Here is a 25,467-nt window from a genome sequence, read left to right as displayed (position 1 = left end):
GCTGACCTGCCAGAGGACGAGGGGGGTGCTGTCCCCAGGCCTCCTGGGTTTGAGCTTCATCGTCCAGGGCCTTATGGCTGAAGCATAACCAGACCTTGCCTTGGATTTTTTTTTTTTTTTTTTAATTTTTGGCGCCTGGAATGTCTGCAACTATATGCCATCCACCCCTGAAGGAGGGACCTCACTGGCCTGGCTGGTGACCAGCCTGCATTTCTAGGGGGACACGGCAGCACGCCCACAGGACACAGGTCTGCTTCTTATTACAAGTCAGTCACAATGCAAACCTGCTCCTAGTTAGGCCACTTCATGTGGCCTACTTTCTGCTGCTTTGTCCGACCGCGGAAGCGCACACTGTGGTATGTGTGCTGTGTCTTGTTTTACCATCCCCCACCCCGCCAGTTCCGTGCACCCCAGGGACACATGTCGGTTCTCCTTCCCCCTCAAGCAGCCACGAGTGATCGTACTACTTCAGATGCATCCGAAAAGGGGTCCCAGCCTGAGGCCTGGACATTCCCGGCTTGGAGTTCGTGGAGTCCAAAGAAGAAAGAGAAAAGATATAGTTCAGCTCCAGAGAGTAGGGCGGGTGGAGGCTGATTTAGCATACGATGTATAGACCAACAAAAAGCCTTGGGCCTGCACCGAACCGCTCACATGCAGGGTCTCTGCTCTGACCTCTGTTCATTCCTTTATTCGAGCTACACACTGGGTCTGCAGCAGCCAGACCCAGCACCTGCTTGCTGTTCTTCAGTTGGTGTCATTTTCTCCCGGGGGAGTGAGGGAGGGAAGGGTATGGGAGAGAGAAACTTCAAGGTAAAGCATGTTTGGTCTTGAAAGCATCTTTGGCCAAAGAGAGCACAGTCCTGTGCAGGGGTAATGGGGAGAGGGTGGCCTGACCTAAGGCCTTCCTTGCTGTGGGCTTGTGCCCTGGGCTGGCTACAGCTCAGTGGGCCCCTGATCATAGGTCAGGGCCATGCTAGGGGCCGGGACCCATAACACGTGTCTCCTGCCAGGAGGTGCTCCGGGAAGACCTGGAGGGTGGTCCGTACAAGACTTCCCTGTCTCAGTTGGCAGGGTCCTTTGTAGTCCTCCAAGGAAAGCAGCCTGGGGGTTGGTCACCACTGGTGAAAATTCTGCCTCATCTTTTTGTTCTCCTACTTCTTTTAAGAGGTGCTGGACATGGTCACATGTTCCGTCGGACTGGGTACGGGCCGTGCGTGCGTGCGGGAGCACGTGTGCGAGTGTGTGTGGGGAGGTGGGGGGTGGAGAGCCGTGGGGTTTTTTCAATTTACATTTTTCGAATAGTTTTCTCCTCTGCTCTCCCAAGAGGCAGCACGCAGAGTGGAATCAGCATTTGACCTTTGCGAAATGTTGGTGGAGTGGGCCAGACAGACGGGATGGGGGGAAATGTTTGGTGGCAAGTTGGCGGCAGCTCAAAGCCGGGGTTCAAGTTACATCTCTTTCTTTTTCAGTTCATAAACGAGAAAGTGAGGGTGGTGGGTGGTGGAAAAGATTGGGGGGGGGGGTCTGGGCCTTCCAGATTAGGATCACGTGGGCCACTCAGCTCAGCAGCTCTGGAGACCTGTCAGCAGAGAATGTTCTAGCAGGGGGCTCGGGTCAGGAGTTTCCAGGAGAAGCCCCTGGGGATCCAGGACCAGGCTGCCAGGCAGGGGCTGGTCTCAGAACCCGAAGGCAGGGGCTCCCAGAAGAGGGAGGGAGGGAAAAGAACCGGCAGGAATGTTGTATTTGGCCTCTGCCGAGCACTGTTCTTCTGTGTGTAGTCCCTGTACACGGACAGTCACTCATTTCATCCTCACAACGCTCTGTAAGATAGGTACTGCTATTGCCCCATTTTACAGATGAGGGAACTGAGGCACAGGGAGGTTCTTGAGGGGCCGGTACTCAAACTCAGACTGCCTCACCCCTGCAGTGTGTCTAGCCTCTTGGACCTGTTAGTTGAGGTGCTCAGCAAGTATTTGTCAAAACCGAAAGGGAGATATGCAGGTTCTGTGTTGGGGTCGGGTTTTCCTGTGGGGAAAGAAGTTCTGTTCACAGACATGGCAGTAACGCATTAAGGACTTGAGGTTGCCCTCCCCCCAAAATGGCCCACATTTTTCTGCCTTGATTATATGTTTGGTTCATAACCCACACTGCTGAAACTCCCCAAGTGAAGTGGGGGTGTTTTTCTAATCAGGTTTGTTCATCTTTAGTCCTGAAGGTTGTAGCGTGATGGGAAGAGGGACATGGTTGTGGGGGCCCCTGTTGGTCCCCTACTTTGAAGTCTAGGAATCCATTACCACAAAGGCCTCTGGAGACCGGATGGACCACTGTGGGGTTGTGGGTACCCTCAGTCCTTTAAACAGATGGAGGGGGTAGGGAGGAGGCTAGGAGGACTGGAATGCATAGAACAGCCCAGAGAAAGCAAGGTTGCACCCAGGAGTCTGCACGGGTGTGGAAGAAGTGGGGGGTAGGGGAAGGTCTGAGGGAGGTGGGGAGCTGGACCCAGGCTTCATGCACCCCGGACTCCCTGGGTGAACTGACTGAAGCAAGGAGCTCTTCCTTGGGCCTTGGGTTGACTGCCCTTAATGAGGACAATAAAACCCACCATTGTCCTATTCCCAGGAGGTTAGGATGAAAAACATAACAGAAGAAGAAAAAGTTAACTTTGAAGAAAAAGTTAAAAGTGCTATATTCAGCTCAGCAGCATCAGGCCAAAGCACAGCCTTCTTTGTGTGAAAATGCCATCTTGTTCTGGGCCAGGCAGAAGGCCTCCATCCGGCTTCACTAGGTAGTGTGCATTGCTTTTGAGTTATATGTGTCAGGATTTGGGATTGGGGGGCCCTGTGGCATATCGAAGACTAGAATCCTGGGAAGACATATTGCAGGGAGAAGTCAGGTGACCCAGTAACAGTGGCCCACCACTTCCTAGGTATGGGCCCTGGGACAGGTCCTTTGTGCTTTAGCGTCCTCATCTGTAAAGCGGGCATTTACCACCCTCTGAGGTCGCTGGGGGGTTGCATCGGACCTGTGCCCAGCGTGGAGAGCTCCCCTGGTCCCTGGAATGCTGAGCCCGGTGCCTGGCCTTCCAGCGGCAGGTTGTTAAAGTCCAGCCACGCTGGAGACCAAGTAGGGTCTCCTGTGAACGAGTCCCCTGTGGCGTAGGCCTGCTCTTTCTCAGTCCAAGGTAATTTTTCAATTAACTCGATTGGCTGGAAAGGGGGGCGCCCTTGGAGTGTGGGAAAACATCCCAGGCCGGAAGGGCCCTCCCCTCTGCCCCCAAGCTTGCTCGGGGCTTGGCTTCCAGAGGGAGGATCCAATTTCACATTAGGACACCAGGATGTGATCCCAGTGCCCCTCTGAAAAATCCCAGATGGCGCCTTCTAGAAGCCCTAGCGGGCTCCACACTGGCGGCCGGCCTGCCCGCCCTCCCTCCCCACCCCCGGCGGGCTCCGCGACCGGGGCTCCAGAGTTGAGGGCAGCGAACGGTGCTTGTTACTGACTTTATTGCTAAACAATTTAGAAAGGCAGCCCTCCCAGTTTTCATAAGTGAAACATTTAAAGTATGCAAAGCATATTTTATTTCTTCTGGAGCAGCTGCTCAGTTGGGCTGGAGAATAATCAGGAGTGCGTTACGAGGTGCCACCCTGCTGTGCTAGTAGGTTCCATGGCCTCCGGCCCCCTCCCCCCGCCAAGTGATCGGCGGGGAGGACTCGGTGGCTGGAGCCCAAGATGCCTTCTTCCTTTCCCACCCCCTCCACGGGGCCCGCCATCCACTATGATGGCATCAGAGTGGCCCGCCAACGTGTGCCGAGGGCTTGCGCCATGCCGGGCCCCTTCTTGGAGCTTTCTGTCTCTTACTCCTAGAACGTCACAGCAGCACTAGGGAGATGCATACTATTACTGATCTGTTCCCCACATGAGAACAGAGAAGGGACCTGCAGGTCCAACACCTACGAAAGGACAGAGCCAGGATTTGATCCAGCCCCTGGTCCCAGGACCGCTGCTCTCAACTGTCCTGGCCACCCTTTCACGGGTGAGGAAGTTGAGGGACATAGAGGTCACACCATCCATAGCAGGAAACGCCCGTCTTCGTTCGCCTTCTGAAGCCACCTTTGAGACGGGGAGTCCTCCAGGTTTACCCTCTGTTTAGGTCACAGGTTTACCCTCTGTTTAGGTCACAGTCTAGACTTGGTTTAAAATCTTCTGAAAGCCTGGATCTGTTTGCAGCGCAGATCTGAAAATGCAGGGATTTCAGACCCTCCACCCTTGTGTGGCGGCGACGTTTAGGAGAGCCATCGGCTGGGTCCTGGTCGCCCACTTTGCTTCTCCGCGTAATTGTTTACATCTGTGGGGGCCTTCCGCATGCCTTCCGCATTTCCATGTGCGTTTAACCCCTGAGTGGATGTCTGAGACTGAGAAGAATGTTCCAGCCAAAGCATGTTTCCAGTTTGGTTTCCAGGTCATAGTAGCCAGTGACCTAGCAGTCAAGGTTGTGAATTCTAGACACCTTCCTCTGGGCCTCAGTTTGACTGTGTATAAAATGGGGATAAAAATGCTTTTCTTCACCCAGTCTTTAGAAGGTAGCTCTCCCACTAGGAGGTAGACCCGGGAGAACCTGCTCCCTGACCAGTAGGACGGGCAGCTTCTGTCTGCCCTGTACATTCTGGTAATGGGTGGAGAAGGAAACTGAGAGGCAGGTGTTTTGCTGCTGACTCAGACTCAGGGGTGGGAAAGAAAGCCAGAGCTGGGCTGTCCCCTGCAGTGGCAAGGTCTCAGTCAAGTTGGTTCCTCCCAATTTGCAATGAGCTTTGTGCTTACTGCGTGGATGGGCCGTGTCCTGAATTGGTGGGTGTAACCAATAGCACGCCCTCTCCTTTATGTTTTGGTCATTTTTTTCCCCTGGAGGTGGTGAAGAGGGAGGAGGGATGAGAGGCGAGAGTCACACATGGTGAGGGGGAGAGGGAAAAAGGCCATGCCAACCCAGCGGTTGCTGTCCTTATCTGGATGTATTCCTTTAGGAGCCAGGCCTTGAGGAGGGATGAAGCTTGTTTCAAGAGCCAAGAATGGGGGAACCCAGACATTTTTACCAAAGTTCGAAGTAAGGCATACTTCTTTCTCTGTGCCCATTTGTCGGGCTCTTTGTTCTGGCATTTAGCTCAAGAAATATGCACAGTATGGTATTTGGGCTGGGAACCTAGTCCCATAGGTAAGAACATGAGCTTTGCAATCATTCAGACCAGCTCTGTGACCTTCAACAAGCCAGTTCACCTGTCCTGGCCTCTGTCTCTGCCTGTGCAAAATGGGGAGCATGCTAGCACGGCTCCCACAGGCCTAGCAAGAGAATTAGCTGAGGCTCAGGGCCAGGCAAACAGCACCTGAACGGGAACGAGAACCCTCAGGCAAAGGAAGGAGACCCAGTGGTTGTGGAGTTGGTGCTCACGGACCCCTCCAGGTGTGATAAAAGGAGAAAGGCTGATTTGGGCAGGAAACGTCTGGAAATGGCCTTGAGGCAGAGCTTGAAAATGTGTGCCTTCCACGGTTCAACCCAGAGGGACTGTTCACTGCAAAGGTAAGCTGGACTTGAAGTACCGATGGGGGTAGTTGCTCACTGGTTTTGTGCAGGTGAATTCCAGTATCCATTCTGCCCATCCAGTTCCGGAAAGAGAACTTGGAGTGCTTAGCATATAGCAGATGGCCTTTAAGTTTTTGAGGATGCTAGGTGCCCAGAAAACGATCTCTCACAAAAGCAGTTTACCAGAGTTCTTTTCCAGTTAGATGGGATAGAAAACACAACTCAAACTGGCTTAAAAATGTATTTGCTCATGTCCAGGGGTATAGCCTGGCTTCAGGTGTGGTGTGGTCCAGGACACGGATATTACCTGAATCCAGTCTTTATCTTGTTGCCCCCCCTCCTCCCTGGCGAGACAGCTGCCAGCATCCTCAGGCTCCTTCCTCATGTTCATCATTGAGGAGGGATGCATGGGCCAGACACTGACTGTGATTGGACTGGCTTTGGTCATGTGCCCCTCTCCTGAGCCAATCACAGTGGCCGGGACGATTCAGGGCTCTGATTGGCCAGACTGGGTCACATTTTCAGCCCTGGACCACAGATCTTACCAGTGGCTCTCCAAAGGGAAATGGAAACGCTGTGTCAAAAAGATGCGGGGGGTGGGGAGAGGGGGTCATAGATGTTAGCGGCACAGAAATGTCTGCAGCCCAATCCAGCAGGGCATCACGAGGAACCTGGAAAAAGCGGGATGAGCCCGCATTCCAGAGGAAGTGGTAACTTTGTGGCCCAGCTTGACAAGTGTGCTAAGATTCCTCCTTGCACCAAAGGGTATCCCTGAGCAGCCGCCGTCAGCCTACCAGAGGCAGTGGCCAAGCCCTGGGGGGGGGGGGGGGGGGCCGGCCCTCTCTTCTCCCACCCCTCCTGCCCAGCAAGCCGATAGCAGCAGGCTCCTGGAGGCCACCAAGGAGACCTGGGCAGGCTTTGGGACTGAGCAGTCGTTGCTGCCACTGCCCGTCAGGGACTTCGGCCACCAGGTGACAGGAGAACGCCTGCCTCTTCACTCCGAGCCAGATGGTGTATTTGGAGGCTCACATCCCTCCTGGAGCTAGAATAACTTGCTGAATGATTTTTGCGGACCCCAGAGGACCACGGGGTTCCTACTGGCTGTCAGTGCTCCCGACAGCATCGAGCCACGGGCTGAGAAGCGCTTTCTGGGCTTGCAGTGCAGTGGACCCAGGGGGCGAGGACCTCACGTGGCAGATTACAGGGATCAGGCCAAGCCACCCTCAGGGAGCACGTTCTACGTGCCGATGCTCATGCGAGTTCTGCCTGAGAATGAGGCCGCTGTGTGCCAGAGGTTTGTGATCCCTCCACTTCCCCAGGGTGGCCCTGCTTCTGAGCCCGTGACTGAGCATCTTGAGCCTGTGACCTGGTCTCCGTCGCTGGGGCCTGGCACACACCCACTGCTGAGTCAGTGCTTGGTGAGAGGTGACAAGAGGCTGCAGACCCCCTGTCCTGGAGAGAATCGGATTTCTGGGATAGGGAGTGCTCCCGCGGGAACTGTGGGCCCGTGGGCAGCAAGGCCCCGCAGGAGGATTAGCTTGGCAGTCGGGGGCCCGAGGAGAGTCGGCTAAAAGGTGTGTTTATGGACCAGCAGCTGCCCTGAACAGCCTCTGCAGGACAGATTAAACAGTACCTAAAGGAAAAAACAATTACTGTGAAATATGAGAAACAGACGAAGGCTGTGTCCCCTGGATGCCTGGGGTGCCCCCTCCCCCCACCTGTAGTAGGGATTGCCAGGTGGCTCTCTCAGGCCCCGGCGCAGCCTGGGGAGTAATGCTGTTGAGAAGTGAGCAGCCGGGCGATATTTGAGAATCTCGCCATATTTGGCGAGCACGGTCTTGCATCCTGGTCACCCCCCAAAGCTTTAAGTGTCAGGATCATATGACGAAGGCCCAGAGAACACGGAAGTCTCCAGCAAACTGTAGTCCCAGCTCTTGCCTGCCTACCGCTGGGCCTGTTTGTGGCCTAGCGGGTCTGTGTCCACCAGCAGGAGGGACAGGGGAGTCTGCACGGTGAACAGGGACAGAAGTTGCACAAGAGGGCTGTTTACAGTGCCTAATGCAGGGACCAGGCAGGAAGGGAGCCTGGGCTGGGGCTGAAGGGGCCGACCAAGCAGAAGGAAATGCTCAAGGCTCACTTCACCAGTCCCGGAGGCCCAGGAGGGCTGTCAGGCACGCACCTGAGTCTGTTTTTCCCGGGCTACCGCTGTTCCAGGATTTCTGTCTCCATACGCCAACTGATACGTTCAAGCCCAGCCCAGCTGGGTTGTCCTGCGGCAGTCCGGTCATTACAGAGCTTTAAGGACCCTTTGGGGTTGGGTCATATTGCCGCTTCCACCGCCGCCGCCCGCTGCCCTGGGCTGTCCGAATGCAGGGCTCCCGGCCCCACTCAAGTTGGATCAGCTTCACCAAGAGGCTGAGGCTCTGCGATCTTGGGCCTTTCAGGATGGGGACAGGATGCAAACAGTGGTCACTACCCAGGAGGATTGGAGGGCCAGGTGCACAACTCCAGGCCCTGAGGGGAAGCACCAGGCTCATGCCTTCCTTGGGGGGGGCAACCTGCAGCCTGTGCCCACAGGAGAAGGGGTATAATATAACTCAGTGGCCACAGGCGAAGGCTCTGCAGCCAGACCACCTGGGTTCAACTGCATGTTCTCTCTTCTCTCTGTGCCTCAGTTTCTATAAAATGGGCATACCCCCAGGGGTGGTGGGAAGATTGAGAATTAGTGCGTATGAAGACTTAGAACCTTTCTGGCATGCGTGAGCGGCTCAAAAAGGCATCTGTTCTCACCGTGTTGATGATGAGGGAATTCCAGGAGCGAGAGAAGATAGCCCTGCAGCTGGACACACCCCTTCCTTGCCGTGCGTGTCCCCCAGCAGAAAGGCAGGACCACAGAGGAGGTGCGCTTTTTGACCGTTGGAGAAGACCCCCACCCTTGCCGCCCTGGGTGGTGGGCTCTGCCTTTTCAGGATTCCCCTCTGCCACTGGCTACCGGCCTCTTTGGATGCATTCATTCATTTGGTCCTATTGCTATTTAGCTTTGGGGCCTGAGAGCCCCCCATCTCTCAGTGATTTGCCCATAGGAATCATTATAGCTGTCATCATGTTTTAATTCTCTAAGGGCAGTCCTATTGCTAGTTTTTAGAACGAGCCCCACCCTAACAACAAGAGTAGCAGCCCCAGGGGCGCCTGGGTGGCTCAGTCGTTAAGCATCTGCCTTCGGCTCAGGTCATGATCCCAGGGTCCTGGGATCGAGCCCCGCATCGGGCTCCCTGCTCTGCCAGGAGCCTGCTTCTCCCTCTCCCACTCCGCCTGCTTGTGTTCCCTCTCTAGCTGTCTCGCTCTCTGTCAAATAAATAAAATAAAATCTTTAAAAAAAAAAAAAGAGTAGCAGCCCCAGGCATGGCAGGGACTAAGCATTCACAACCTGACAGGCGCTGCTGGGCAAGTCCAGGGCACCTGGCTTCAGAGCCCACCGACCTGGGCTTGACCCCACGCACCCCCAGTGTCTCCGGTCCTCAAGCGGGGACACCACAGCCCTGCGCGCGGTGCTGTGAGGAACGAGGGAGATGCAGCCTGTAATCCAGCGTGTGGCATCCAGCACACAAGCCGGTGCTCAGAAGGTGGCAGCGCCGTCAGCCGTCGTCTCTGTGAGCGAGGGTGTTTGGACTGGAAGGGAACTGTGGGATGCTCAGCACACTGTGTCATCTCGAAGTGACCTCCGCTTGGCCAGGGACAGGGTGGGAGTGTTCTCCTGGCATTTGACTTCTCCCACAAGGGTATGTGTAGCCCGAGGGAGCGCCCTGGCGTTTCCTGGGACGCAGGCCTCACATCAGGGAAGAGAGGTCAGCCGCAGAGCCTTCCAGATTGGCAGGGTTTGGAACCCTGTTCCCCTTCACAGAGGCCTGCTGGACCGCATGGGACTGGGGGGCTTTGTATTATCCGGGTTGGGGGCAGGGATTATAAAAATGAGTTTTTAGTGGAAAATCTAAAATATGTTACTGCTATATTTGGATTTTTTTTTTCTTGAGGTATAATTTACATACATTGAAATGCACAGGAGTTTAGTGTACAGTTTGAGTTTGTTGAGTTTTGACAGGCACATGCTTGGCTGCTTAGCAAGGGGGCCACCCAGGGGCCACCAGGGATGGCCCCTTCTAGGCTGGACCCACTTCATGCAGCCCGGCCTCCGCCCAGAGCCCCTGCCCTCTTCCACCTTCCCTCACCCCCAGACCGGGGACTCGGCCTTCTCTGCCGCCTAATCCACCCTCCCAGGATAGGGGGCCCACGGGTCAGGCCTCAGTGGTTATCCAGGCCAAGGCCTTCCTTCAGGACCTCAGAGAAATTTGCCCTCTTCTGTAAGAATGATCATGACAAGCTACATATGACCCCCATTTAAAACCTTCTGGAATGTTTCCACTTAGATGATTGCTTTGTTTAATGTTTACCACAGGCCTGGGAGACTGGTCTTGGCTCCATTTTCAGATAAGCTCAGAAGTCACTTATTCCAAGGTCAAAAAGCTAGGAAGTAGGAGAGCCAGGACTGAGCCCAGGCTGGGAGACCCCAGACCTGCCCGTCCTACCTCCACCTTGGCACTGTGCTCAGCACCTTTCTTCTGAGAGCCCAGCACTGGGCTAGGTGCTGAATGTCGGGTGTGAGCAGAGCAGAGCCCCTGCTCTTGTGGAAATGGACAGGCCAGCTCCGTGTCCACGTCTTTCTCCAGGGGCTGTATGGGGGCTGGTCTCCTCATGCAGGCCCAGAAGCACCGTGCACAGAGTGACTGGGTCACTATCACCCACCTCCACCGTGGGAAGTAAGAACAAGCTCATACCCTGCTGGGGGGCGCATCTGTCTTCACCGTCATCCACCAAGGCGAGTCTGCTTGGGCCCTGGACTCCTACTGTGTCACCCACCCTGTCCTGCAAGGTGTGCAAGGAGTTACGACAGTGTGGGTGCTGGAACTAGACCACGCGGTTCAAACCCTGGCTCTGCTCTTGATTCTGTGTGACCCTAGCCAGATCACCTAAGTCCTGGGCCTCAACTTCCCCATCTGTAAAATGGGATGATGATAACAGGCCCTACTTCCCCAGGTACTGTGAAGCATAAGCTAGTTAAGCCGTGTTAAATACAACAGAGCCTGGAGCACAAGGAGTATTAGGAAAGAAATAATCGCTGGCATGATACACAGTAATTATAATGCTATTTTTATTTAGACCTTCGACTCGGGAAGGCTGGGCTTATAAACGTGCAGCTCACCAGGAGACCTTGCTGGTGCTTGGTCCCCCGTAGCCCTGTTTGGGCAGTTCTGGGGTATGCCCTCCAGTCACAGAAAATAACTTCCTTCTCTCCTTCCTCTCCTCACCCTGACTCTGACCCTGACCCTGTTAGCTCACAAAAATTAAGCGTGAAAGAGGCTTGTCACAACTGGGGGCTCTTCCCCGGGGCCAGGAGCCGCCACCTCCCATCTGTGCTGTGTTGATTCCTTCACACACACACACACACACACCCCACCACCGAGGAGCCCTTATCAGCTGCCTGAGCTCAGACTCAGCCTGTAGCGTGGGCCACAGTGGTTTGGTTCTGGTGACATGGGAAATCAGCAGGGAAATCAGAGGCTCTCCTGCCCCAGGAAGCCCTGCCCAGCTGGTGCTGCTCTAGGTCTCCATGCAGGGGCAGGGCTGAGCTGTGCTGTCCAGGCCCCATGGTCCGTTCTCCCCTCTTGGAGCGTTTTGGCCCTGTGCACATTGCCTCCTTGTTACAAGGTAGCTGCTGCAGCTCCAGCCACGAGTCCACTTTCCAGGCAAGAAGGCAGAGAAGGGGCAAAGCCCTTTATTCTTAAAGGACAGTCCACCTCAGGGGCTTTCTCCTACATTTTGCTCACCAGAACCAGGTCACCTGGACAACCCTAGCTGCAAGGGAGGCTGAGAAGTGGCTTTTTTAAAACACCACACACTCATTGTTCTTGCAAACAAAAGGAGGTGTGTGAGACAGAGAAGGGCAGGGTCTGCCCCGGCTCCCTTTGCCACCTTTTGAGTGGTTATGCCCCCCTCCCCCTCCCAGGGCAGCACCCGGGTCACCTCGGCTTCCCCTGGAGCGGGAGAGCTGCTGTCTCCCAGGCAACGCTTAATTCCGGCTTCCTCGGCCCAGAGAGCTCTGTTGAGTCTGCGGCATTTCCGGCACCAGCCCCTTTTAACCACTACCCGCCCCCCTGCCCCAGGTCCAAGGGCAGTGGGGTTGCCCAGCATCGGCAGAAGGGTACACAGTTACCTTCCCTTTCTCCACCCGTGGGCAAGGGCCAGGATGGTTTCTCCCGAAATGCTGGCTCCTTCCTCGCAGCTCTCCAGCGGTTGGCAAAAGGCGCCTTCTGTCGGGGTGTCTGTGGGCCTGTGCTGTACCGGGTGCTTAATAAACACCCCTTCTCCCCTTTTCTTTCTGTGTCCTGTGCCCTGCAGACCAACACTGAGCAGGAGAACTCTGTGCAGTGGCGGGAGTGGTCTCCGCGTCCACTGGCCCCTGGCGATCCACAGGCACTTGGAACATGGCCAGGGTAACTGAGGAACTGGGCTGTTCGTTTTAATTAATTTACACTTAAATAGCCGCGTGTGACCAGCCGCTGCCTTCCTGAGCACGCAGCGTTTGTAGACTAGGGAAGAAATGCACAATCAGTAGCAGTCCTCCAGATTCATGAAGGGTTGGAAGGCCCAGAGAGGAACACCGACTGGTCACACAGCACGTAGCAGTTCCCCTGAGGCACAAGCCCAGATCTTCCAACTCCAGCGTCTTCACTGGAGGGGAAGGGGAGCGTGGGTCCTGTGGCCCGCACACAGGATGCTCACTGCCGGGCACGTGTAAGTGTATTACACGTCTGTCTCCTTTATTCTCTTCACCCCCATTTTACAGGGGAGGGGAAGTGCCCGCCTGCCGTCCCAGAGCCCAAACACAGGCTGCGGTCTTGTGAGTCTCTCTGTGACTGCCGTCCCCGGGTTGTCCCGAGTCTCTGCCTCTGGAAGGACCCAGGGTGTGCGAGACCTGCGCTTCCACACCCAGCCAGGGCAGGTGCAGTTAGTAAGCTCGGACAAGCCTCTCTGTCTCTCCATAAAGTTGTTTTTCCAGCCTGGTCTCCTAAGAGTTGGCTCCTGCAGGTGCCGCACCTCCCGTCCCGCCCTCCTGCTGCTTCGGGGCCTGCCGCGGGGGGCGGGGCCCAGGTGTCAGGTGCACCTGTTAGAAAGGGGAGCGCAGGAAAAAGCCGCCTTTGCCCCAGTTAGCCAAGGACAGGGGCACCCGACCCCATCGTGCGCTCTGCTCTCATCATAATGCTGGGCTGCAGAGAAGGCTGTGCCAGATTCTTCTCTGCCTTTACCACCTCCCTCTTCTGAGGTGCTCTGGCAAAGAAAGCCCTTTCTCGTGACTGTCCCGTATCATGGTGCCAGAATCCCCGTGGGATGGGAGTAGTGTTGCTGGATGAAACACAGCACGCCCGGTTACATTTGAATTTCAGATAAGCAACGAATACATTTTAGTTTATGTCCCGTGTAATATCTAGGACACGCTTATCCTAAAGAATATTTGCTTATCTGAAATTCAAATTTAACTGTGCATCTGGGGGCGGGGCGGGGGGGCGGCCTTTGCTTTTTTTTTTTTCCTAGCTCTGGCAGCCCTCAACAGGTGGCATGATCCCCGTGTAGCGTATGTGATACCTGAGACCCAGAGAGCTGATGGGGCTCGCTCACGTCACAGCCAGGCCCTGGCCGGGCCTGGATTCGAAGCCGCGTGTCTTGAAATTCTCTGCCATCTGCGTAGACATAGTACACAAGCTTACTGGCTCCTTCAGGGCAGTATAAGGAAGGCCAGAAGTCACGTCCCTAAACAAACAAAAACAAACTAGTCTCCAGCTGTATGATAATGGAAATAGAAGTGAGGATACATTAGCAGTCACTCATACCTTGTTGTGAAATAGGCTTCTGGTGACAGTTGAGTGGGGACAGACCCTGGGGAGAATTGATGAAAGAGCGTGGATCAGTCTATTCTGGCTCCTAACAAAAATGCAATAGACTGAGCGGCTCATAAACTACAGACATGTGTTCCTCGAAGTTCTGGAGGCTGAAAGCCCGAGATCCAGGCACTGGCAGATTTAGAGTCTGGTGAAGACCCTCTTCCTGGTTTATAGACAGCCGTCTTTTTGCTGTGTCTTCGTGTGATAGAAGGGACAAGGAAGCTCTCTGGGGTCTCTTTTATCAATAAGGGCACTAATCCCACTCAACGAGGGCTCCACCCTCATGACCTCCTCACCTCCCAGAGACTGCACCTGCTAATACCATCACACATGAATTCTGGGGGGACATAAACATTCAGTCTATGGCAGGGGGCAAGAATGACCATTTCAGAGTCTTCAGTACTGCTAGAGATGGCCAGGCAGGGCTGGGGTCATAGAGAGGTGGTCGGGATTAAGACCTTTTGTAATCTGACCCTGGCACACCTCGGCAGGCTTCCTCACCTCATACCCATTCATCCAGGCGCCTCTGGCTTTCTAGCCTCCTAACCTTTGCTCCCGCTCTTTCATCTGCTTACCACCCCCTGCATCTTCCAAGGCCCATTTTAAATGTCCTTGTGCCCCCAAGCCCATGTAGCCCTGTCCCGGTGTTGTGCTTACTCGTATGTGCTGCTTCTACTCACCAGAGACTTCTTGAGGCCAAGAGTGTTCCCTTCGCCTTTCTGGACGGCCTCCACTGGGCCTGCAGTGCAGGCAGCTTGCAGATGTTTGACTGGAGTGGGGGGCGAGCGGCCACAGTCAACCTCCTGCTTTCCGGTTTTGCTGAGAGACTCCGGCAGTGCCCAGCCCGTGCATGAGTCCCTCGATGTCAGAGCAGCTAGGCTCTCTCTTGCAGATGGCGTAGCTTCCCAGCGCGCGGCGTCAGGGTCCTTCGGCCCATGGTCACGTGGGGTCTGGGAGCGTGCCAGCCAGAAGACAGGACCTGTCTGCGACATTCACCCAAGGGTCCCCAGTGCCTGGAGGGGTGTCGCCGTGGGGCGAATGCGCATCAACAGTTGTTGGCTGGAGAGATGTGTTGAGGGAGTCAACTCAGCTGTCCGTGTGTCATCACACACTGTTCAGGGCACCTCGGACCCCACAGCAAGTGGGACGGAACCGTGTAGCCAGGCCTGCTTGCAGGGAGGTGCGCCCGCTGGGCACGCAGATGCGGTAAACAGGTGGGCCTCCCACGGTCATAAGGGTTTTGCTCAGGTTGCCAGGTGGGGGCTGCTTTAGGTCTCTTGAGGGGGTAACAGTGGTGCTGGGACCGACTGACAGGAAGGGACCTGTGAGGAGGGGAGGAAGCTCCTGGCGGCCCGGAGGCAGGATGCGTCTACACCTTTGGGGCGGAAAGGTGGCCCGAGGGAGGTCAGAGAGGGCCGGGGAGGCTGCTGCCTGGTGGCTCTGGGACTGTGGCCCGGGAGGGTTTTCAGCAGGGAGTGAGGTACTGAGCTTGGCATTTCAAGCGGGCCCTCGGGCTTCTGTGGGGAGACTGGAGGTGGGCGAAGGAGGCGCTGGGAGGGCAGGGACACCTCCCCTCGTACACATGGCAGCTGAACCCGGGAGGCCTCAGAGAAGGTGATAAGAGGGGCATGAGGGACGGGTCAGAGTCCTTGAGGCCTTAGCTCTGCTTCCCCTCGGCCTGCCCCGCGCCCTGGACCTGACTCTGCCTTGCTCGCCTTGAGGAGTGCAGGGCGGGGGGTTCTAGAGCACCAGGCGCCGATAGAGCATAAGGTGTGCGGGGAAGTGGTGCCCACCTCGCCGGTACTGAGCGCTTCCTGTGTACCTTGAGGACATCCCGGACCAGGCCCCTCTGACGGCTTGTTGGAGCCTCACGGTCCGGTGAGGGTTGGACCCCTTTGGGGGCATCTGAGGCTTGAAGGGGAGGGGACTTGCTCGCAGCCACATGCCTGGTCAGCGAGGGAACCAAACCAGAGACCCAGTGTCTGTAAAGCTGTGGCACAGCCGTGATCCCCGCAGGCAAGGACTGCACCCCACCTCCCGTGGCAGGATGGGACATGGCGGTGAGAGAAGGCCTCTCTGAGGAGGTGGCGTGGGATGAAGGGCCCGATGAGGAAGCAGCGCAGGAAGAACAAGGGAAGGGTGTTTGAGGTGGCGGGCACTGCGGGGGCAAAGGCCCTGAGGCCGGGAAGAGCTTGGCATGTTGCGAAGAGAAGGACCGATGTGGCGGGAGGGAGAGAAATGCAGGAGTTCAGCGATGAAGCAGAGACCATGTTGTCGAGGGCCTGCTTCAACAAATAAGTCAGAATCTCCTTTAACCAGTGAGGTGAGCATCGTGACCACGAGTTTGCTCTCATAAAGGGTCTGGCAGAGGTATATCTGGCCTAATGAGGCTGCTTGACCTCCCGCCTCCAGCACCTTCCACAGCTCGGTGTCTCTCGTTGCTCAGGTGAGCAGACCTGGGTGCAGGTGTATCAGTTGACCTGCAGGACTGAGCTGGCCTACAGATTCCTGGGGGGTGGGGAGAGATGGTGCATCATCTGGGTACCTTCCCAAGGTCCCCAGGCCCTAAGGGAGGCCGTATCCACCTCGACCTCCTCCCTGGGCCCTCAGGAGTATAGGGTTGGGCTTAAGTGTCATGGAAACCTCTGTCCATGGTGTCACCATTGTTACTGCTCACTTGACCCCATTCTCCTGGGTGTTCAGGTGTGGATCCCAAGTCCTGTCTCTGCACGGTGCTGGGTTCCTCAAGGCTCTGTGTTCCATATACATGTCGAGTGTGCCTTTTGGGGACTATTTCCTGAGTGTCAGACTGGGAGCTCGGGCTCTGGAGTTGGCCAAGTCTGGGTTCAAATCCCAGCTCTGCTACCCGCCTCAACTTCTAATCTGTGAAATGGGGGTGATGGTTGCCTTAGGAGGTTTTTGCAGGATTAAATGAGGTAATGCATCTAAAGCCCAACTCGGCATCCTACAGGCTCGTGGCTAGAACACCGCCTGCTGTCAGCTCTTCGTGCTCACGCTTATCCCTGCCCGTCAGAGGCGAGGTGATGTCGGCCGTTGGAATGGACACTCTCGATGCAGTGAGAGCTGTAACAGAGAATGTGGTGGGGGTGGGGGGTCCCACCAGGCGTGCTCTGCAGCCTGGAGGTGGGGCTCTTGGAATAAGGTTAGCGGCTTTGGGAGTTTTCTTCCCAGCACACATGTAGGAAAGGCCTCGAATGCAGAGCAAACAGGAAAAGCCAAAGCACCTTGGAGCGGTCCCCAGAAAAACTGAGCATGCAGGAGCCGCGTCCCCTTCCTCTAACCATGTGCCCTTCTCCCCTAGTGCTCCTGCGGGAAGAAGTGTCTCGACTCCAGGAGGAAGTCCACCTTCTCCGCCAGATGAAGGAGATGTTGACGAAGGACCTGGAGGAGTCCCAGGGCGGCAAGTCATCCGAGGTCCTCTCAGCCACCGAGCTCAGGGTCCAGCTGGCCCAGAAGGAGCAGGAGTTAGCCAGAGCCAAAGAAGCCTTGCAGGGTAAGTGACTGGTTGGTGGCACTTTCCTGCCTTCCCTTGCCTGGGGCTCAGGCTTGGGCCACAGGGGCACTGCGAAACCAGGGTCCTGCCTCTGCAGGGGGAGTGGCATGCACGTGGGGGTCTCCCGGTGCCTAGACCCCCAGCTGAGGCTGCCCTGTCCCTTTTTCAGTAGAATTCTGCCTCTTGCAGTGTTGGAAGCTCCTATCGTTCCCACGTCCCTGTGACCAACACATTTTCCGTCGTGGTCATGCGGGGTCGCCTCCCTCTGAGGCATGAATGGCAGGTGGCATCTCTGCTAAACCAGGCTGCTGACCCGGCACTGTCAGGGTCCTTGAGCGCCTCCTATCACGGGACAGTGTGGAGGCGCTGAATTCTCCACACACCTCCGTCCACACACGCCACTCCTGTTCACTGTGGCGGTCTCCTGGGGCAGGGGGCTTGGGCCCCCTCTCCTATGGTTGGCCTGGAGGAGCTCCCCTCTGGGAAGTGCAGTGTCCAGTGTCCCCTCTGAGAAGGTGGGGGAGGAAGCGGTACGGGTGCCCAGGTGCTCTCTCGCGGAGCTGGACCACTCGTAACCTCCACGTGGCTGGTGGGTCTGCCACCAGAAGCTGCTGGAGGAAACGCAACCGGTGGGCCCACGTGTGCAGCCGGCCTTCCTTAGAGCTGGCCTGGGCCACCGGCAGCCGATATACGCATCTCTCCTGGGAGCCACCTGCCCACATGCTTTGGGAGGGGTCTCAAAAGATGATTCAAGAAAGGTTGGGGGAGACCTCCTTTAACAGTGCTCAGAGAACTCTGACACAAAACATTCTCTTGAGGCCCCCTTACTGCCTTTGATACTCCTGGGGAAAAGAAAAAGGCAATAAAACTTGGCAACCTGCTTTCCACTTACATTTCCTAGAATGATAAATACTCTGGAAGCTTCATTTCGGAAGCCAAAGCAGCTTTCTTACTTAGGTTGATTTCAGGCTGCTATCGGAAAGAGACTCCAGAACAGAGTGGCGGCTTAAAGAAGTTGTCTCTGTCTCCTGTCACCATCAGGAGGAGCATTTCAGGCTGGTGGGCATCTCTGCTCCCCTCGGCCTGGGGGACATCTAGGGAGAGAGCCAAAATTGAGAGCCAAAGATTCCCTTTGGCAAGAGCTTGGTGGTTAGGCCATGCCGGCCTGTGGCGAGAGCTGGGACATGGAGCTTCTTGCTGGGTGTCCTGGTCCAGCCATGAGGCACCCTTTCCTGTTGGGGTTTTGTTTCCAGTGGGGCCCACTCAGACAGCAGTGTCTTCAGGCCGGAGCGGGAGGGTGGGACATGCTGTGGTCCAGCTGATGCTGTATGATTGGGAGGTCACCGTGCCGAGCACATACACATTTCCTCTCCATGCTACCGTCCAGGAGTCTAGGCAGACCTGTGCGAGCTTCCCAGCTTCCAGGGGCCTCCTGACATCCCCTCCTCCCTCGGGATGGAGACTCAAGCCACGGGAATCTCCCCAAGGAAGTGCCGCCAGGCCCCAGGGCTGTGTGAGCTGATACCCTCTGGTCTCCCTAAGCTTTGTGACCCCGTGGAGAGTGGGGACTGCCTCAGAAGCAGTCTCAACCACCTTTCCCAGTATTTATTCCAGGGACAGGGAAGCCTGCCTTCCATGTCCTTACCCAGGGAAAGAATCCTCACCTCCATTCGCCCCTCTGGACCTGGAAGGGGGAACAGGACCTCTGTAAGCTGTTTCTGGGCCCAAAGGAATGGGCAGGGGGCTCAGCAGAAGCTCATTGATTCCACCACTCTCCAGCTCCTGGGACAAGCCGCCCACCCTCTCCACACCTCAGTTTCCTGGTCTGCGTGATGGGACAGTAGTGGTGAATTAAATGAGGTGATGTCCGTGAGGGCAGAGAGCTGGCTGTTGCGATGTGCATCCTTCTGCCTTCCATCCACAGGACACAGAACTGTGGAGGCATATTTTCCTAGCTCTGTGCTGTGAGGTGCCTTATCTGTCACCAGAGGTCACCCAGGGACACAGAGATCTGCCGGATAGGGCGGCTCCTCTGTAAACGGCAATCTCAACAATAAGGACCCGTCAGCATTCGTGGTAGGAAAGCTTTGTGGAGCACCTACTGTGTGCTAGCCCCGTATCTCTCCCTCACTCTGGTCCTACCAGGACTAACCCCCTTTCGCAGATGGAGTCACCTGCGTGAGGTTCGGTGTGGTTAAGTAACTCGGTCAGGGTTACAGAGCTAATTACCAGCAGAGTCAGAAACTTTGTCCACTGCACGAACACACCTCTTCTTCCCTCTGGGGATTCAGCTGCCACGGACGGGGAGAGACGGGAGGCCATCCTAGCTCAGTAGTGGAGACAGCAGGCTCTGGAGCCAGATCTGGGCTTGAATCCCGGCTCTCCCACTTACGAGCTGTGTGACCTAGGGCAAATTCCTTAACCTCTCTGAACTACGTAGTTCTCTTGCTGAGGGTAACAATAACAAAGCTGTTTCTCTTATAATTGGGGCTAATAACAGTAGCTACTTCAGAGGGTTGTCATCGGGATTAAATGAGATAGAAAGTGCTTGGCCCAGTGCCTGGTGCTATTAGTGCTAATACTTAGTGATTATCAGATGAGAGGGGGCTTGGCACGCCTCCTCAGATCTGCCTGGAGATGTTGGTCTCCTGATCCCCATTAGGGGTGGCCCAGGCCTTAGACCCCCTGAGCCCAGCCAAGCTCAAGGTAGCAGTGCTCCCAAAAAGCAGTGGGCACCTTCAGCCGGCCTGAGCATCCTGCCTGGTTTCTACAAAGTCATAAATAAGATGCTTCCTCCCAGCCACAGCACGTGGTGGGTAAATTGCAGACAGATGTGGGCAGAAGGAGGCTGGGGCATGAAAAGGGATTTATATGCCCATAATGAGGAGAATGAGAATAAATGTGCAAACCAAGTAAGCAGCAGATGTTGGGTGACACTTGTTAACAGCTGGCGTCCCTGCAGCGGGAAAACGCAAAGCCCCCGAAGACTCCCTCCCTGGCAGTTCCCTACCTACCCGCCCCTGTCTTTGCTTTGAGGTTGGATGAGACCAGAATCTTCCACAACGGGAGAGGCTTAGGAACTCAGGCAGACACCGGGGAACATCAACCCCGGGTTCCAATGTCAAAGCACAGACAAGAATCATGTTTGGGGAGAACAGGGTGTAGAGGATTCCTCGGTTTCTTTGGGGGTGAGTCTGGAATGTTAGGTTTAAGAGTTGGGTCTCGTCTCGAATATAAAGCCAGAAGTTTGGAAGGATTGTTCAAGAAAGAAAGGTGTCATGTGTGTTTATACGTAACGGAGCCCCCCTCCAGCCTTACACGTAGTGGGGAGCTTATAGCGCATGGGACCCCTCTGGGGGGGGTCTGTCGATTTCCTCAGCCCCCCTTCAGCTCCCCTGATTCTCCCCGCGAATCAAGGCATTACAGAAACATGATCGTGAACATTTGCTTCTGCCCCTTTTTTAATGGCGTGACGAGTATGTTGAGCATTTTCTCACAATAAATGCTCTCTGAAAACATAATTTTTAATAACTACATAATGTTCTAGCAAATGGAGGCACCCTAATTTATTTAGCCACTTTCTGATTATTGGACACTTAAGTTGTTTCCACTTTTTTCTTTTTTGGTTTTGCTGTTATATACCACTCCCCTAAAGATCTGTGTTCGTAAATCTGTTTATTTTTTTAAGACAGCATTTCTCCATCTGTGTGGTCTCCGGACCACTTCACGCTCTTACAAGACTGAGGACCCAAAGAGTTCTTGTTTATGTGGTTTAGTTCTCTAGGTGTTTACTGTTCCAGAAATTAACACCAAAAACCAATTTAAATCCTCAATAATTTATTTTGAAACAACAGCAATAAACCCATTACACATTAACGTAAATAAAAAAAACTTTAATGAAAAATATTTTCCCAAACAAAAAGATTTGAGTGAGGAGAGCATTGTTTTACATATTTGCAAAAACTTTTCAATGTTTCACTTTACAGAAGACTGCTAAATTCTCATATCTGCTCCTTCGGTCAAGCTACTGTGATTTGTCGCTACTGGGTATTTTTCTTTGTTGGCATCCTAAAACTCACCAAATGGTAGTCTCTTAGAGATTTGCTGCCGTGTGGTGTCTCACACTTGATCCAGTGAGGGTTTTGTGCTCTGTTAACAGTGGACAAAGCCATTGGTCTCATTTGCACTTGGAATGGATACTGTACCACACATGATTTTTCAGCATCTATCAGCGATCACTTGAGTGATGATGCATCACCTGAGTGATGCTGATCTTCCCAATGATGACATACGTCCTGATCCAAAAAGTCACATTTGTTAACATCACCATGCATCTCATCAGAAAAGTCTTTTGAGTGTTGAGAAACTGAAGGTCATGGTGGCACATCAAGTCTGCTGGAATTCTCACTTTTGTTCAAAAGCTCAGATTTTCTTTGACAACAGATATGATCAGCTGTTTTCTTAGAAGTAACAGGCTGGCTCACTTTTAGTTCATTTGTGGACTTAGTAGTTTGCCAGATAGCTTGGTTAATATTATTGGTCACTTGTTCTTTCAAGTACACATGGTGTTCTGCGGAAAAAGTGGCTGGTTTAGCCTGCAACTCAAACAGTCATACAAATGTTTTTCCTCAAGACAGCCTCTGTTCTGGGGCGCCTGGGTGGCTTAGTCGTTAAGCGTCTGCCTTCGGCTCAGGTCATGATCCCAGGGTCCTGGGATCGAGCCCCCCCTTGGGCTCCCCGCTCGGCGGGAAGCCTGCCTCTCCCTCTCCCACTCACCCCTGCTTGTGTTCCTGCTCTCACTAACTCTCTCTCTCTGTCAAATAAATAAATAAAATCTTAAAAAAAAACAAAAAAAGACAGCCTCTGTCTTTAAATGTACTTTAAATGTACTTCCATGTGTTTTTTTTTTTTAAAGACACGAACTCGGGGATCAAGCTTTAATAAAATTAATAATTTTTACTGCTTCACCAAGGACACTCATAAGTCAAATAGTGCCCCTCCCGTTTTTTTTTTTTTCAAGAACAAGTGCATGGTGACAAGAATATAATGACTACTAATATCTACTCATGGTTTGATGCCTCTGCCATGATGTTTGCCAAGCATTTTCCCCAGCGTTACTTTTGTACCCATAGTCCAAATACACAGTAAAAAAGGCAAATCGCGTCATAGTATCATAATGAAAATAGCTTTCCTCATGGGTCCCCTGAAATGATATTGCTGATGGTGGTGGTGACAGCTAGCATTTCTGAACATCATTTCTGTGCCACATACTGCAGACCTTTAGCTCACTTAATCCTCTCAACGAGCCTGGGAGGCGGGCTATGAGTGCGCCGGGAGTATGCTTAGTAGTAGCTGGTTAGAGCTGGGTTTGGACGTCAGCAGGGTGGACTTCAGCCCTTAGGGGATGCCAACAGGCACAGGGAGGGTACTGCTGCGGGGGAAACAGCCTGAGCAGAGGCAAGAAGACCAGTCTGTGTGTGTGTGGTGGGAAGGGAAGCCCCATGCCAAGGCTTTGCAGTAGGGAGGTGCTGAGAGATGATCGTGGAGAACCTTGGGGCCATGCTCAGAAGTTCGGGGACTGGGGAGACGGGGCAGGAGACCGTATCAGAAGTGGGGTGTTCTAGCAGGTACGCATGTCCCTCTCCCAACCTTTGCGATCTCCTCTCTCTCCCTTGAGCACGAGGACGTACGTGTGATTACATACAGATAGTTCCTGGGTCCCCTCCCTTCTCTCCTCCAAGCCCTGATTCAGGCTCTGCTTCCTCTAAACACCTTCCTGGACCTTCTCTGTCTGGTAGTTCAGGGCCTGTGGTTGTCAGGATCATACCCCCACCCCCCACCCCCAAAATGCCTGCATCCCAATTCCTAGAACCTGTGAATATGTTAGGTTACCTGGCAGAGGGGAATCAAGGTTGTTAATCAGATGTCCTTGAGATGGGGGCTGTCCAGGGTTATCCAGCGAGCCCGGTGTAATCACGAGAGTCCTTCAAAAAGAAGAGGAGGCAGAAGGTCAGAGTCGGAAGGAGGTGTGATAACAGAACAGAGACTCAGTGTGAGGACTCGACCCCCATTATACGGGCTTTGCAGATGTGGAGGCAGGGGCCACGAGCCAAGGAACACGGGTGCTTCTAGAGGCCGGAAAAGGCCAGGAAACAGACTCTCCCGGAGAGCTTCCAGAAGGAATGCATCCTTGATTTTAACCTCCCAAGACCCATTTCGGACTCCCATCTCCAGAACTGAAGACAATAAATTTACATGCTTCAAGCTACTGAATTCGTAGTAGTTCGTTAGAGCACGGGGAGGAGGCGGGTAAGGTCCTCTGCTCCCCAGCCCTAGGCGCTGACCTCTCTTAGGACTTAGCATGTAGTGAGGGATGTCAGTTTCCTATGTGGCTCGCCACTCGCCAAGCTTCTGCAGGGCATAGCACCCCACACAGAGCAGGCCTCGTTAGCTCAACAAAGCAGGTGATCTGTTGAATGAGGAGAAGACACAATGCCCGAGTTTCTTGAGAAGAAGGAATAAGGCCTATTGGGGCCTTTTCCCTGCTTCAGAATGAGTCACTGGCCCTAGACCAAGCTCTTGGAAGAAACTAAGCCTTCAGTCCTTTGCTCATTCAACAAACTGAAAACTTGCCCAAAGCACCTGTGCCTATGGCTCAGAAAAGTCGGGGGCAAATCAGACCGAGGCCCTGCCCAGAACCAGTGACAGGCCTAGAACCCACAACACACTCAACGCAAGTTAGTTGAGTAATACATTTTTTTTTAAAGATTTTTTATTTATTTGATAGAGACACAGTGAGAGAGGGAACACAAGCAGGGGGGAGTGGGAGAGGGAGAAGCAGGCTCTCCACTGAGCAGGGAGCCCGATGCGGGGCTCGATCCCAGGACCCTGGGATCATGACGTGAGCCAAAGGCAGACGTTTAACGACTGAGCCACCCAGGCGCCCCGAGTAATACATTTTTTTAAATGGCCAACCAGACCTGTAGATAAGCATCTGTGCCACAGATTGCCCTGCTTCAGCGAGTTCTAGGGTGCAGAGCATGTCTTTGGCCTTGGGCAGGAGGGGACACCTTTACACTCCCAGAAGGTATGGCCGTGCCTTAGCTACCTTTACAGATTGTAACAAGACCTGCAGACAGTGGGGTGGCAGGTGGCCCAAGTGGCTGTCAGATAGAATGATGTGTCCTTGATGATGAGATGGTTCTGCCCACCTGCTTCCTCTCTCTCTCTCTCTCTCTCACACACATACACACACACACACACACACACGTCCTTGTCTCCCCAGTGCTGCGTGGGTTGGGAAAGTAGCTTGATGTTTCCTGCTCCCCTTCCCACATCCACACTCCATTCGCTGGTTCATTCCTCCCATCAAAGACTTGTTCATCTTCTGGGCAGCTTATCACCCTGGATTGAGTGTGTATGTTCCTCTCCCGGAAGTCGTGGTTTCTTAGGCCCCCAGCTCCAGCCTGGTGGCCTCTGGGGCTCCTGCAGGGGGTGCACCCAAAGCCTACCCCTCTGACCTGCAGCCCTGATGTGGAAGCCTCTTAGCTGCTAAGTCTTAGAATTTAGTGGACGTTTCCAGAGAGTTTTAACTCTGCAGACAAAACGTCTTCCTAATATACTACCGATCACTTTTAAATATTGTTAACAGATCCCCTTCCCCTTGAAGGCATCTTAGACTCCACATTTGATCCAGTTGAAAATAATTTATAGTCAGGTGGAAGAAGTGCCCAGAATCTTGGCTGTTCTCTTGCAGATGTTGGCTGGGCCATTGTCTCCAGCAGGTTAGCTGCATCACATGGTCGCTGGGTTCCTGAAAAGGGCGCAAACCCTAATGTACAAGTACTTGTGAAAAAAAAAAAAATAGTAAGTATTTTCTTGTGTGAGATAGACAGAAAGGTTGCAGAGTCCCTGGACACCCACTGCCCTTCATTGTCAACACCTTCAATGACCTGGTACAGTGCACAGGTGCTTTTCAAGCCACGTCTTGAATCGTGTCTGCTGATGTCTCGTTGGCCAGAGCAAGTGATGTGACCAAGCCCAGTGTCACGTGGGTGGGGCTCTGCCGGGCCGTGGATATAGGGAGGCGGGTTCATTGCCAGCTATTTCCGTGGATCAGCTGCAGAGAGCGTTTTAAATAGACTCACTTCCAGAATCTGCCCAGGGTCTGGGGTTCTGGTGACTGAGATATTACAGCAACTTTGTCGCTTTTGGCTGCTTTGCTTTTTATCAGTCCTTGTGCCCGAGTGACTGATGTCCTCGTCTGGGGGTTTCCACACGGAGTCGTTCCGTCGGGGAGTTGGGAAGGCAAGCCTGTCCAGAATCTTCTCCAGTGCTTTCCAAACAGTGGCCCTTCCTGACTGTCCTTCAACACTTTGGGTGTCATTCTC

The 25,467-nt window shown here is 54.1% G+C and overlaps 1 protein-coding gene across 7 annotated transcripts in view; it reads left to right on the top strand.

Moving 5' to 3' along the window:
- The window catches only part of KAZN (kazrin, periplakin interacting protein), a 1,052,477-nt gene that overhangs the window by 917,648 nt on the left and 109,362 nt on the right, over positions 1 to 25,467 (top strand). For all 7 annotated transcript variants that reach the window (XM_032393243.1, XM_032393251.1, XM_032393236.1 and 4 more), the window contains one exon: positions 16,886 to 17,077. In XM_032393243.1, the coding sequence (XP_032249134.1) occupies positions 16,886 to 17,077 (192 nt within the window). The remainder of the gene's footprint in view (positions 1 to 16,885; positions 17,078 to 25,467) is intronic.

The sequence above is a fragment of the Phoca vitulina genome, unplaced genomic scaffold (assembly GCF_004348235.1).
Source record: "Phoca vitulina isolate PV1807 unplaced genomic scaffold, GSC_HSeal_1.0 scaffold2, whole genome shotgun sequence".
NCBI lineage: Eukaryota > Metazoa > Chordata > Mammalia > Carnivora > Phocidae > Phoca > Phoca vitulina.
This window is presented reverse-complemented; position numbering and strand designations above follow the sequence as displayed.